Source organism: Convolutriloba macropyga, chromosome 7, assembly GCF_964194025.1.
Source record: "Convolutriloba macropyga chromosome 7, txConMacr16.3, whole genome shotgun sequence".
NCBI lineage: Eukaryota > Metazoa > Xenacoelomorpha > Acoela > Convolutidae > Convolutriloba > Convolutriloba macropyga.
The window spans coordinates 11,988,132-12,001,097 of NC_134474.1; the positions used below are offsets into that span (position 1 = coordinate 11,988,132).

At 36.2% G+C, this 12,966-nt stretch overlaps 1 protein-coding gene across 19 annotated transcripts in view; it reads left to right on the plus strand.

The window, feature by feature from the left end:
- The window catches only part of LOC142342608 (inositol 1,4,5-trisphosphate receptor-like), a 175,066-nt gene that overhangs the window by 73,097 nt on the left and 89,003 nt on the right, over nucleotides 1-12,966 (plus strand). For 15 of the 19 annotated variants that reach the window (XM_075394000.1, XM_075394013.1, XM_075394006.1 and 12 more), the window contains 3 exons: nucleotides 648-848; nucleotides 1,389-1,412; nucleotides 7,968-8,294. In XM_075394000.1, the coding sequence (XP_075250115.1) occupies nucleotides 648-848; nucleotides 1,389-1,412; nucleotides 7,968-8,294 (552 nt within the window). The remainder of the gene's footprint in view (nucleotides 1-647; nucleotides 849-1,388; nucleotides 1,413-7,967; nucleotides 8,295-12,966) is intronic. The other 4 variants (XM_075394005.1, XM_075394010.1, XM_075394009.1 and 1 more) reach the window with 1 other exon arrangement.

The window sequence follows — 12,966 nt, forward strand, 5'->3', positions numbered from 1 at the left end:
ATTTTTTTAATGCTCTGCAATTGAGTTAAATTTTGTATAGTTGTTTGATATTCATTTCGCCAGCTTGGAGCGTCTTGTCATTTATTTCAAGTGTGCTATAGTCATTTGAAGTCACAAGATTCTGCAGACAATCAGATTGTCTTCTACTCGAAGTGAAACATGGCCGCCTCTTACAGTGACATAAATAACCATTTGTGTATTTGAAATGAAATGAATTTCGGTTCTGAAAAGTATTGCGAATTTCCCCAGGCAAACGCAATCTGATTGTCTGCGTGATATGTGATATATATCCATGGCGAAAACTGGAAATGAAAGACAACCTTCAACAAAAACCCCAAAGACTTGTTCCATTTAAATTGAATTAAATTTAACCGTTTCAGTCAATGTTTTCTCTATCTCTTTGATTCAATTTATCAATCTTTGAAAAAAAAGTGTAAATTCTGTGGAAAAATACGTTAATTTGAATAAGTTGTATACATGTTTCTGAAGATAACAGAAGGTAGCGATACAGGAACGCAATTTGTAGAATTGTTGTCTGCCCTTTCTAGTTTTGTGTTCCTTCTACATGTTGCATGGCGTCTCATAGTGTCCTTCGAAGCTTCCTTTTCCTTTTTTAAAAAAAAGTTTTGAGCAATTTTTCGTTTCAGCTCCTGGAAGCGGAGACTGTGCGTCACATTTTCTTGGAAAACAGACAGCTGTGTGAGAATGTGGAAGACAGAATCATACAGCACTTTGTGCACTGCATAGAGTCACATGGAAGATACGTGCAGTATCTCAAGTTGCTGCTGACCTTTGTTCACTCCGATGGGAGGTCTCTTCGCAAAGTACAGCAAAGTGTCATGGTCGAGGTTAGAGAGAGACCTAATTGGTTGATTTCTACAGCTTTGAGAAATTGTTTTGAAAGCTATATAGCTCCTCAATAAAGAAATGCAATTTCTCAACATTCGATTGAAAATGAATACTGATTTTGGAAGCCAACTGTAACTAATGAACAAATTATGGCAAACATAGAAATGGGTAACATTTATATATAACATTTAGCGACGCTTGCAAATTTTCAACTTTAAAAAAATGCCTGAAATTCCAAGATTATTGCTATTTGCTTCCCCAGCCCGACTTTCTTTTGGAGCTATTCCTTGTTGTACTGGCTTTGTATTAACCGGATTGAGGCGATTTCACCGGTGTCAAATGTTTTTGAAATGTGAGCTCTTGTTTTACTGATAACAGTACCCTGTAATCATTAAAAATGAAGTTCAAGTATATCATGTGTGTTTCCAATGATTGTTGTCTGTAACCGAGTTGAAGAGAATGTAGCTGGATTTTGCTCAAAATTTGTAAACTTTAGTTTTGTGAAAATTCAGTGTGTTTGTGAGTGCGTGTTTCTTCAGCTGCACTCGACTTATCAGAGACATGTAAGTTGCTATGTTGCAAATTAATGAATCGATACACCAACCTGTTCTGTTTTCGCTTTTAAACAAATCAATTCTTTTGCATTTTAGAGTATTTTAATTCTATTAGTGATGGGGTACTATTTCATGTAGCAACGTACAACAACGATACTTACACTTGAGTTAGTGTCCAAATGATTAATCACAAATGTTTTGCAAGTCCAGTTTTGCCAAAGTTTGACTTTCACAATTCACTCAAGAAATAAGATTTTTGTTTGTAGTCATGGGTACCTTTTTATGCAAGATTTTGGCTTGACCGATTTGATCTTTGATCGATTGACCGTTTTGTCCTTAAATTTTGAGTTTCGCGCAATCTAAATTGATCGTTCATTCACATTTTTAAGCTTCCTTACTCAATTGGCGAGCCGTCGTCAAATTGTTGCTTCACAACCCACAGCCCAAAGATTTTGGATTTTATTGGTGCTGTCTTTTGTGAAAGATGCCTTTACGCATTTTGTGGATAACTGTGAGCTTTTGAAATGGGATACACTAGTGAAGCCGATGGCATCAGCGCACATAGTGGTATCTAAGTTACCTTTTCTTGTTCTTTCTAAACGGTTCGTATTTATTGTGACTAATCTTACTCCTGGTCCTTGTTTAGATCTCGTTCAACAAATCTATCAGTATATTTATTAACGGAAAGAGTCGAAAGGGCATAGTCATCAGAAACTGGAACAATCAAAAAAGGTCAAAGTGCATTCATTAGGTTACCGAAGTTCAATCATTATCACCTATGTAGGGTAATGCACACCAAACTTCAACATTTCTGAAATCTCTATCTTCTTTTCTTAACTGTTGCAATCTCAGTGTTGAACATCAAGCGGTTCAATGGCAATTATTGTCTGGCAATCAGTTGGATATTTTCAATTAGAGTCTTAGTATCATTCTAGTGGCGTATCAGTAAGGACATCATTTGAAGACCTTGAGTAACATTTTTGCCCCTCGCTATCAACTCCCCACTAGAGCAGGTTCTAATAGAAGCAAATGTAAGCCTGTTATGTGAGAGGATTTAGTTTTGACATTAGTTGGATGTTTTTATTGCAGTCTTGCTTCGGCATCTTGTTTTGATAAAGCTGTATAAAGTTATATAGAGCTGTATAAAATTATTTTGGTTATATAGGGCCGAACAGAGTTTTCAATTGTTTTTAAGAGCAGCTGTGACCATCTCAGCCGGCTGCTATTGAGCTCCTGGTTTTTTTTTACAATGAACAGAGTTTGCATTACATTGGGCTCTGTCTCGTTTTGTAAGATGTGTTCACCCATTTTTTATTCTGACCTTTGAGACGGGATTAGCAGGTGAAACCCTGGGGACATTAAGTTGCATTAGCTTCCCTTAGCTGATTTTCTAGCGGTCTTTTCCTTGCTTACAGTGTACTCAATTCGCCTAAAATCAAGTTTAAAGGTCACTTGTTGAATTTTTTGAGACCAAATTAATGCAATTTTTAATTGCTGTCAAACAAATCTTTTAGCATTAATATAATCCTGGTGGTCTTTGTTTTCGTACTATCAATTTTTCAACTGGTGGTTTCTTTTTCAACTGATCATTTGACTTTTTGTCCTCAGGAATGAGATAAACAGTTAACGCCCAGAAAGCATTAAGTTCTCTTAGAGCCTTACGTTTCCTTGAGTACGCTAGTGTCTAAGTATGCTTTGCTGTTCTCTAAATGTGCTAGTCTTAAAGTATGCTAGGATCTAGTTACTAAGCATGCGATTCACTGAAACGCTTTAAAAGACATAAATTCATGCCCTAATTAACCACTCCGCCCATCATCAATCACGCCACCCCTCCTCCACCTGTAGTCCCGCACTCTGGCCCCGCTTGCTCTCACCAACTCCCCCATGCTCAGCTCACCTCCTCCCGCAATTAAGCTAAAGCTGGCCTCTATAGGTTGCAGCTAGCTACTAACGAAGCTAATCGCTTTCTTGTCGTTACAGAGCAATTTGCCCGATGTTAGTTGATGTTTTTTTTCGCAATTTTGTTTATTGGTTATTGGTTTAATTGTCGCTTTATTGGATAACGTATTCTTTATTAATAGCCGCCCTCATCTTCTCAGCCGGCTATTATAGCGCTCCTATTTTTTTTACTTCGTCGAACTTTTTTTTCGCTTTACCCATCTTGCCGCTTTTTCGACATTTTGCGTGAAATCTTTTTGACTTCTCTAGGCTAGTTTCCCTTTTTTCTCATTCTGCTAAAAGTGTATTTAGACAGCAGTTGCTCAGCAAAGCAATTTAAATTGACCAGAATCAGTATCAAAAAACGAAATCAGAAATAGAAACGGGATAAACACAAAGCCCAATTTTATATGACCGTTAATCGAACTTTGTTCTTAGTTACCATCTCTAATGCTTGTTGGAAATGATACTAGCGCCTGTGTAGTCTCACTAGAACAGAAACAGGAGTACGTGCAGCTCCAAAATGACATCAAAATATTTTGCTTTTGAAAATTGTTAGTACAAAAATAATTTTTCTTACTAGTTCTCTTTCAATCATAATCTTGGTTATGGCAATCAAAGGCGGCTATTTTCCGGCAATCTGCAGGGTGTGTTTTTTTGGTGACAGATTCTAGAGTTATTATGCCTATGTATGCAACAATGTTTTCAAGTCTGTTTTTCTAGGTATTTTTTGTTGATGCCAAATTTGACGTTTATGTTGCTATTTTCAAATTCATTCAAAAATGTTTGCTGTCAGTTGGGTTTATGAATAGTTTTTTGTGTTGCAATATTAGTACTGAAGAAAGAAACACATAAAAACTTTTTCGAGCTTTGTTTTTCTCATAATTCACTTTTTGTCTGTTGTTTTTACCTGCCACTGATGGTCGATTAGATTTCAAGCAAGATTTTACTTGGATGCCAAGCTTTCTGCTTTCATTCTTTTGCATTTTTGACCGTAGACATCGAGTTTAAACATTAATACCAATGTATCTACATTTTAATGCAGATGTCTCTAATTTTGTTCAAGTGGTAAAAGATTTTCTAATCTTTTAAAAAGTTTTCTATTCATTTTTTGGATTATATTTCATTTAGGACTTGTTCTGCTGTCTGTTTAACTCTTGGAAAAAATTTTCACTTGACCCAATTTTTCCGTTTTTAAAAATTCACAAGAAAAATGCATAGCACCCTGTTTTAGATGCCCGGTATTTTAATGTTCGTTTTGTTAGTTACCAGGTGTAATGCTTATTGCTTAAATGCTACTCATCCTATTAAGAAACAGCAGTGTGACTGAAAAACGAACCTCCTATTAAGAAACATGAGTTTCGTGTTTCAATTCCGATCGGGGCCATGGGAATCAGTGGGGCTTTTTCCGACAAACTGCGTGGTCTGTTTTTTTCTTTGAATATGAGCAAAACTAGTAGGACGAAAAGGAGTTAGTCTTCTTTTGGACTGCTTTCCTTATTCGATTTTGTTTTTGAACTATTATTTGTTTCAGATGTAGAGTTTTAAATTACAGTTCATTAGGCAGAATAAGTCGAATGAACCCTTAAGCAGGTTATCAGATTTGCGTATATGCAATTGCTAATCAATTGCTCTAAATTGAAGTTTGAAGTTATCATTTTAGTAGTATGTGTAACTTTACGAATATTGGCTTAACTGGTGATTTAGTGGTCTTGATTTCTCGAGTTTCGCGTGATCCCAAGTGCAATTTCTAAATTGCTTTCGAACGATGTTTGAAGCATTATTTATAAGCGTGTGTGTTTTTATGCAAAATTTTTGCTTGACCGCGTTTGCATTTCGTTAGAATTGCATTTCGTTCTTTAATCAACACCTGTTGCGATAATAGCAGTTAAATAAATTGCCAGTGTAATAAATTTTGATGCCCGATCGACACTGGAAAAACACTTCAGCATTAGACTACGAGTTTATCACACTCTTTTATCGCCACTTACTAAGTAAACAGTGGCGATAAAAGAGTGGTGGTAAACTCGTAGTCTAATGATGGAAACAGTTTTATAAACTTTGTCTAAAAAACTTGTGTGAGTGGTGTTTGTGCGGTGTGTGTGTGTGATGTTTGTTTGTGGTGTGTGTGTGGTGTGGTGTGTATATGTGTCTGTGTGTGTGAAGAGTGTGCGGTGTGTTTTTGTAGTGTGTGGAGTGTGTGTGTGTGTGTTTGTGTGTGTGCGTGGTGTGTGTGTGTGAAGAGTGTTGTGTGTGCGTGCGTGCGTGTGTGCGCGCGCTTGTGTGTGTGTGTGTGCGTGTGTGTGTGTGTGGGGGGGGGGTGGGGTGTGTGTATGTGTGTGCGTGCGCGTGTGTTTGTGTGCGTGTGTGTGTTTATGTGTGTGTGGTGTCTGCGTGTGTGTGTGTGTGTGTGGGGGGGGGGTGTGGTGTGTGTTGAGTTTGTGTGTGGTGTGTGTGGTGTTACTAAGTAAACAGTGGCGATAAAAGAGTGGTGATAAACTCGTAATGATGTTTGTGTGGTTTGTGTGTGTGTGTTGCGTGTGTGTGTATGCATGTGTTTGTGTGTAAGTGTGTGTTTGTGTGTGTGTGTGTGTGCGTGTTTGTGTGTATATGTACGTGGATGTGTTTGTGTGCGTGCGTGTGTTTGCGCGTGTGTGTGTGTGTGTGTGTGTGTGTCTGTCTGTCTGTCTGTGTGCGTGAGTGTCTGCCTGTCTGTGTGCGTGAGTGTCTGTCTGTCTGTCTGTGTGCGTAAGTGTGTGGGTGCGTGTTTGCGTGCGTGCGTGTGTGTGTGTGTGTGCGTGCGTGTGTGTGTGTGTGTCTGTGAGTGTGTGGGTGCGTGTGTGTGTGTTTGTGTGTGTGTGTGTGTGTGTGTGTGTGTGTGTGTGTGTGTGTGTGTGTGTGTGGAAGGGGGCGCATGAGGAGAAAACGAAGAACAGATCCAAAGAAATATCACTTACCTTTGAAATTATAATTGTCCACAAAAGATATGAAAAACCGATAAAACCGTGTTCAATTTTGAAATGATCGCAACAAGTGTTGATTAAAAAAAAATACCACACGGTTGTTATCGCCCTCGAAGTTATCATAGCACCTCGGCTTCGTCTCGGAGTTTGTTAACTTCTCGGTGGCGATAACAACCGTGTGGTAATATTCATTGTTCTTGAGTGACTTTTTCACGCCTAAATTATTCATTTTCGAGTGATCTGAGTTGCTCTTATTCTGAATTAAATTTTGTTGCTAATATAAAAGCGATTGTGAGCGGAAGCGAATCAAAGCCATTATAGCTTTTTGGCTAAGAGGTCAGACTGACATATCGGAGGTCACGATATTAAACTTAATGTTGTGGTAGAACTTTGGCTAAACTTGTTGTGGTAGAACTTTGGCTAAACTGGACTTGCTATTCGAATTTATTTTGTTGTAATTACATTAATTAAACGTAGAATTCAGTTTGCTGCTTCGCTCTCTTGGGTTACTTAACAATCATGCTTCATTTTGCTTATTATCACAGGTGGGAGCAAATAACGCACCTTGGCAAACATTCAAATGTCATACATTTAATTTGAAGTACATTGCTGATGCTGTGCTTAGTTAACAGGGAAGGGTTTCTGTTGCCTCTGTTTTAGATAAGGCAGAGCTGTAATTGGACGTGTTTCCTTTTCTCCCATTGGACAATCTGTAAATAGATATTACGTAATAAGAGTTCTTCTGTGGGTAACATCTCAATGATTCTCGAGTTTTTGTCGTGTAAAATGTGACGAACGTTTTTTTATAGCTGCGACGCTGTAAGCTGAGCGTAGCTATATTGCGGTGCTCTTGGTTTTTTTTTGTTTCGTCGTCTGACGCTCTTTTTTCGTTTTACATTTGTTCACACAGCAAAGCTGAAAAAGTCAAATTTTCTGAATGACTTCTTCCTCTCACTAACGGCGTTTGCGCGCGTGACGTCATTTCTCACTCTCTTTAGCAAAAGTTTTTTGCGTGATTAGGTTTTGATCACAAGTGACTTACCTCACTCAATAAAATGACTTTTGCACTTTAAAACTTAAGTTTAATTTGAATTTGTTTAAGGTCAAAGGAACTCATATGTGCAGTAAAGGTCCCTAATAAGAGGCTTCTGCGGAATGAATTTTAACAAGCTTTATTAATTTATCGCTAAATTTTTTTTACCTAGTTTTTTGAGCGGCGTCGATTTTTTTTTTTCAATTTAGATCTGTATCTGTTTCTATCTCTATTATATGGCACGCAGGTCTATTCTTTCGCAGCTATTCCGGCAATCTGCCGGCTATGTTTTTTTTTATCGTAAGACAAAAACTTTTATTGGGTAAGACTTGTGAATTGTCTTAAAACGTCTGAGTCTGGAAATGATAAGTGCTCATCAGGCAGCTTCGTCAGAAATAGGGTGTTGAATTCTTAACGAAAATTTGAAGCATCGCTTTTAAAATCATTTTTGGAAGCTATGTTTGTCAAATGTTTGGTCAAATTTCATGCGAATTTTGTCTAAACCTAAAGGAACAAGGAAACAGGTCCACTTAGTTTCATTACTATGTTTTGTATAGTTGACAACCATTAACAGTGACGTTCAAGATAGAAACGTGATCCCTTCCATGCTACAAATTCGACATTTTTTAGCTCTCAAACGTCGGTGAAGAAGTGTTGCTGTTCTACCCGGACAAGACGGCTTTTGAAGAGTTGGTTAAGCTGATGGAGAAATACACGAAAGTTCACAATGCGAATCCGAATGCCGAGTGCTACTCGAGTTACGACAATGGAGTCGTGTCCAGTGACGTCATAGCTGTTAAAGCTGATAACTCGGCGCTGTTGTACCACATAGAACTGGTGAATTTGTTGGCCATGTGTGCGAAGGGGAAGAATTTGCACACTGAGATAAAGTGCACAGCTTATATTACACTGGATGACATACAGAAGATGTTAACGCATCCGTCATCGATAGCTTTGGTTAGTGTTCGCTCTTCTGTTTCAGCTCACTGCTTAGTGGGAACAATATTTACAACCAGCACACACTTATCAACCTAGTAACGTGCAATGTAATAACGCAGAGTTTTTAACGGGGATCATATCATTTTTCGAGAGACGAAACGAAATGAATCGCAATCATCGGATAAATTACCATTCTCGAGTAAAAATACTCTAAAAGGATTGCAAAAAAGGCAAGAACAGTACCCACGTAATACTTGGATACTTTAGTTCTACGATAATGGACCAACAGAGCTGATTATCGGTATTTCGAAACTAGGTCTGACGTTGTAAAGTGAAAGTTTGCGTTGCGAATATATTTGCTTTCAAAATGACTCTCAACGGCTATTAATTAGGCACTCTCCTGTTTTTACGACTCGAAGAGTATTGGTGGAGTGTCTTTTTTGATCGCTAATTTTTTGGAGTGAATTTCAAAGTTTCCGGATATCTCCAGGTTTCAAATATTTCGGGATATTTTTTATAGCTGCGAAGCTGTAAGCTGAGCGTAGCTATATTGCGGTGCTCTTGGTTTTTTAACAATTCAAAGAATTTGAATTGTATTGGGGCGCTGTCTTTTCTTACGACTCGAAGAGGAGTAATGGAGAAGTCCTTTTTTTTAATCAATTGGAGTGAATTTTGAAGCGCGAAATGAAACGCGTGAAAAAATTTGGAGTGGTTTTGTTGCTGAACAAAATGAAGAGTAGAGCGAAAAGAGAGTGGTTTTTTGTTCATATCGCTGTTTTCTAGAGAGCGAGAATTTGAGGTGTGAAAAAAATTCTATAAGCGAGCGAAATTTTTTGTTCACGTGCGGCATTTTAAAGCAGTTTTTTTCAATTTTATTGGTTAAGAGGTTTGGTTATGACTTTGTTTTGATTTTAGGCTGGTTTCGGAAGTGGTTCGAAGGTTTCGGGAAATTCATATGAATTTTATGCTAATTCGGAGGTTTTTCATGTACTTTGCTGATTTTCGGGCTAATTTTTGCTGTTTTTTTAAGATTGTTTTGTTTTATTGGCTCAAATTTGAACTGAGTAGACCCCTTCTACATGAGCAACTTTTTACATGAGAACAATTGGTTTCAGTTTTATGGATATGAATCATTTTTTTGTTGAGAAATTGACAAAAAAATGGCGAAAATAGGAACCATTTTTCTTAATTTTTTGCAGTTCGTTTTTTTTTTGGTTTTTAGACAAGTTTTTTGCCTATTATGACTTGCCTGTTGTTTTGCGAACTTCTAGATACCTTTGGCTGAACGGAATTTTTCTTGGATTTATGTGCTTTTGTAATGTTATTTGAACTTTTTTCTGTTTTTTAATTCAAGTTGTTTGTAAGAGCACTTTGTCAGGATTTCGCTTCAAGTATTTTTTTATAAACTCTCATTAGTGGTTTTAGTAGGTTTTTACTAGATGTTTTCATGAGGTAATTTTGCAGAAATATTTAATTCGGGATCTCAATTAGTTATGACAAAATTTGATCAGATTTTTTAACAGATTTGATTTCCTTGTTTTTATTTTCGTTTTTCTGGTTTTGTTTCAAGATAATCATCATTTAGTGGAAGCACGTTTTGTCTGATGAGAAGTTGGATGGCGATTAAGTGTATTTGCACTTCGAGTCGTTTCCGGAATTCTTCCGGCTATGTTTTTTTAATCGATTTTATTGGAGTGATTTTTAAAGCGGGAAATGAAACGCGTGAAAAAATTGGAGTGCTTTTGGTGCTGAACAAAAGTGAAAAGTGGAGCGAAAAGAGTGGTTTTTGTTCATACCGCTGTTTTTGAGAGAGCGAAAAATTGATGTGTGAAAAAATTTTCTCTAAGCGAGCGAAATTTTTTTGTTCACGTGCGGCATTTGAAAACAGTTTTTTGCAACTTTTGATGGTTATGAGGTTTGGTTATGATATGGTATTAGTAATAGGCTTGTTTTGATAGGAATTGAAGGTTCCAAGTAGTTAATTTGAGTTTACTGCTAATTTGGAGATTTTTGATCAGTTTTGCTGATATTGACACGAAATTTAATGATTTTTTGCCTGTTTTTTTGTTTTAATGCTTTCAGTTTTATTTGAATAGAAGCTTGTTACTTAAGGAATGTTCACGTACCAATTGACTAGATTTTTTTGATATAAATCATTTTTTTCTAGAAAAATTGACAGAAAAATTGAGAAATTTTAAACCATTTAGTTTTTTTGCATTTTTTCTTTTTTTTTTTCAAATGTTAGACAAGTTTCTTAGCCTATAATGACTTGCCCATTCTTTTGCGAGATTTTCATTGCTCAAGTTGCCAACAAACTTTACTCGGCTTCATGTTTCCTTGTGCTATTTAAAAAAACTCATTAAGTTTTTCTAGTTTTTTTTTTGTTCAGTTTGTTTTTGAATGACGTTTCTATTCTTCTTTTTTTTTTATGACATTTGTGGAGTTTCAGTGTTTACAATAATTGTTCTAGTTGTTTAGTCTTAAGTATGAGCAATTTTCTCCTTCGAGTCGTTTTCGGAATTCTTCCGGCTATGTTTTTAAGATCTGTTCACACATTTTCATGATTTTTGAAGTCAAATTGGAGGTGATAATTTTGTGGTGATAATTTTGTGGTGATAATTTCTTCCTTGCTTATTAGCGGCCTTCAGCGTCTCAACACTATTGTTTAGACGCTGTCTTTTTTATAGCTGCGAAGCTGTAAGCTGAGCGAAGCTATATTGCGGTGCTCTTGGTTTTTTTACAATTCAAAGAGTTTGAATTGTATTGGGGCGCTGTCTTTTTTTTAAAGATCTGTTCACACATTTTCATGATTTTTTAAAGTCAAATTGGAGTAGTGATTTTGGTCACGCCAAAACAGGAAGTGGAGCGAAAAATTGAGTGGTTTTGCAGCGTTAAATTTTTTCGCTCTAAATTCAAAGTAGAGTGAGTAAACGGTGTTTGAACAAAAATTCGTTTCGTCGCCTCACGCTCTTTTTTCTTTTTACATTTGTTCACACAGCAAAGCTGAAAAAGTCAAATTTTCTGAATTACTTCTTCTTCTCACTAACGGCATTTGCGCGCGTGACGTCATTTCTCACTCGCTTTAGCAAAGTTTTTAGGTTATTGGCGTGATTAGATTTTGATCATACGTGACTTACCTCACTCAATAAAATGACTTTTACACTTTAAGTTTAATTTGAATTTGTTTAAGGTCAAAGGAACTTATATGTGCAGTAAAGGTCCCTAATAAGAGTCTTCTGTGGAATGAATTTTTATAAGCTTTATTAATTTATCGCTGAATGTTTTTTAGCCTAGTTTTTTGAGCGGCGTCGATTTTTTTTTCAATTTAGATCTGCATCTGTTTCTATCTATTATATGGCACGCAGGTCTATTCTTTCGCAGCTATTCCGGCAATCTGCTGGCTGTGTTGAAATGTTGTCTTGCTTTTTTTGACGACATTTGATAACGCGCCAAGTGAAAAGGTCGACTCTTCTGATGACTTCTACCACTTGGGAGTTGAATGTGTTCGTGAAATTACTTCGTACTCTATTATTAAGCGTTTTTAAGCCATTCGTGATATAATTTTTTTGATCATATATGGCTTACAAGTTTTTTTTCCTATTATGACTTGCCTGTTGTTTTGCGAACTTCTAGATACCTTTGGCTGAACGGAATTTTTCTTTGGATTTATGTGCTTTTGTAATGTTATTTGAACCTTTTTCTGTTTTTTAATTCAAGTTGTTTGTAAGAGCACTTTTTTCAGGATTTCGCTTCAAGTATTTTTTATAAACTCTCATTAGTGGTTTTAGTAGGTTTTACTAGATGTTTTCATGAAGTAATTTTGCAGAATCTTTTATTTCGGGATCTCAATTATTTATGACAAAATTTGATCAGATTTTTTAACAGATTTGATTTTCTTGTTTTTATTTTCGTTTTTCTGGTTTTGTTTCAAGATAATCATCATTAAGTGGAAGCACGTTTTGTCTGATGAGAAGTTGGATGGCGATTAAGTGTATTTGCACTTCGAGTCGTTTCCGGAATTCTTCCGGCTATGTTTTTTTTAATCGATTTTATTGGAGTGATTTTTAAAGCGGGAAATGAAACGCGTGAAAAAGTTGGAGTGCTTTTGGTGCTGAACAAAAGTGAAAAGTGGAGCGAAAAGAGTGGTTTTTGTTCATACCGCTGTTTTTGAGAGAGCGAAAAATTGATGTGTGAAAAAATTTTCTCTAAGCGAGCGAAATTTTTTTGTTCACGTGCGGCATTTGAAAACAGTTTTTTGCAACTTTTGATGGTTATGAGGTTTGGTTATGATATGGTATTAGTAATAGGCTTCTTTTGATAGGAATTGAAGGTTCCAAGTAGTTAATTTGAGTTTACTGCTAATTTGGAGATTTTTGATCAGTTTTGCTGATATTGACACGAAATTTAATGATTTTTTGCCTGTTTTTTTGTTTTAATGCTTTCAGTTTTATTTGAATAGAAGCTTGTTACTTAAGGAATGTTCACGTACCAATTGACTAAATTTTTTTGATATAAATCATTTTTTTCTAGAAAAATTGACAGAAAAATTGAGAAATTTTAAACCATTTAGTTTTTTTGCATTTTTTCTTTTTTTTTTCAAAAGTTAGACAAGTTTCTTAGCCTATAATGACTTGCCCATTCTTTTGCGAGATTTTCATTGCTCAAGGTGCCAACAAACTTTACTCGGCTT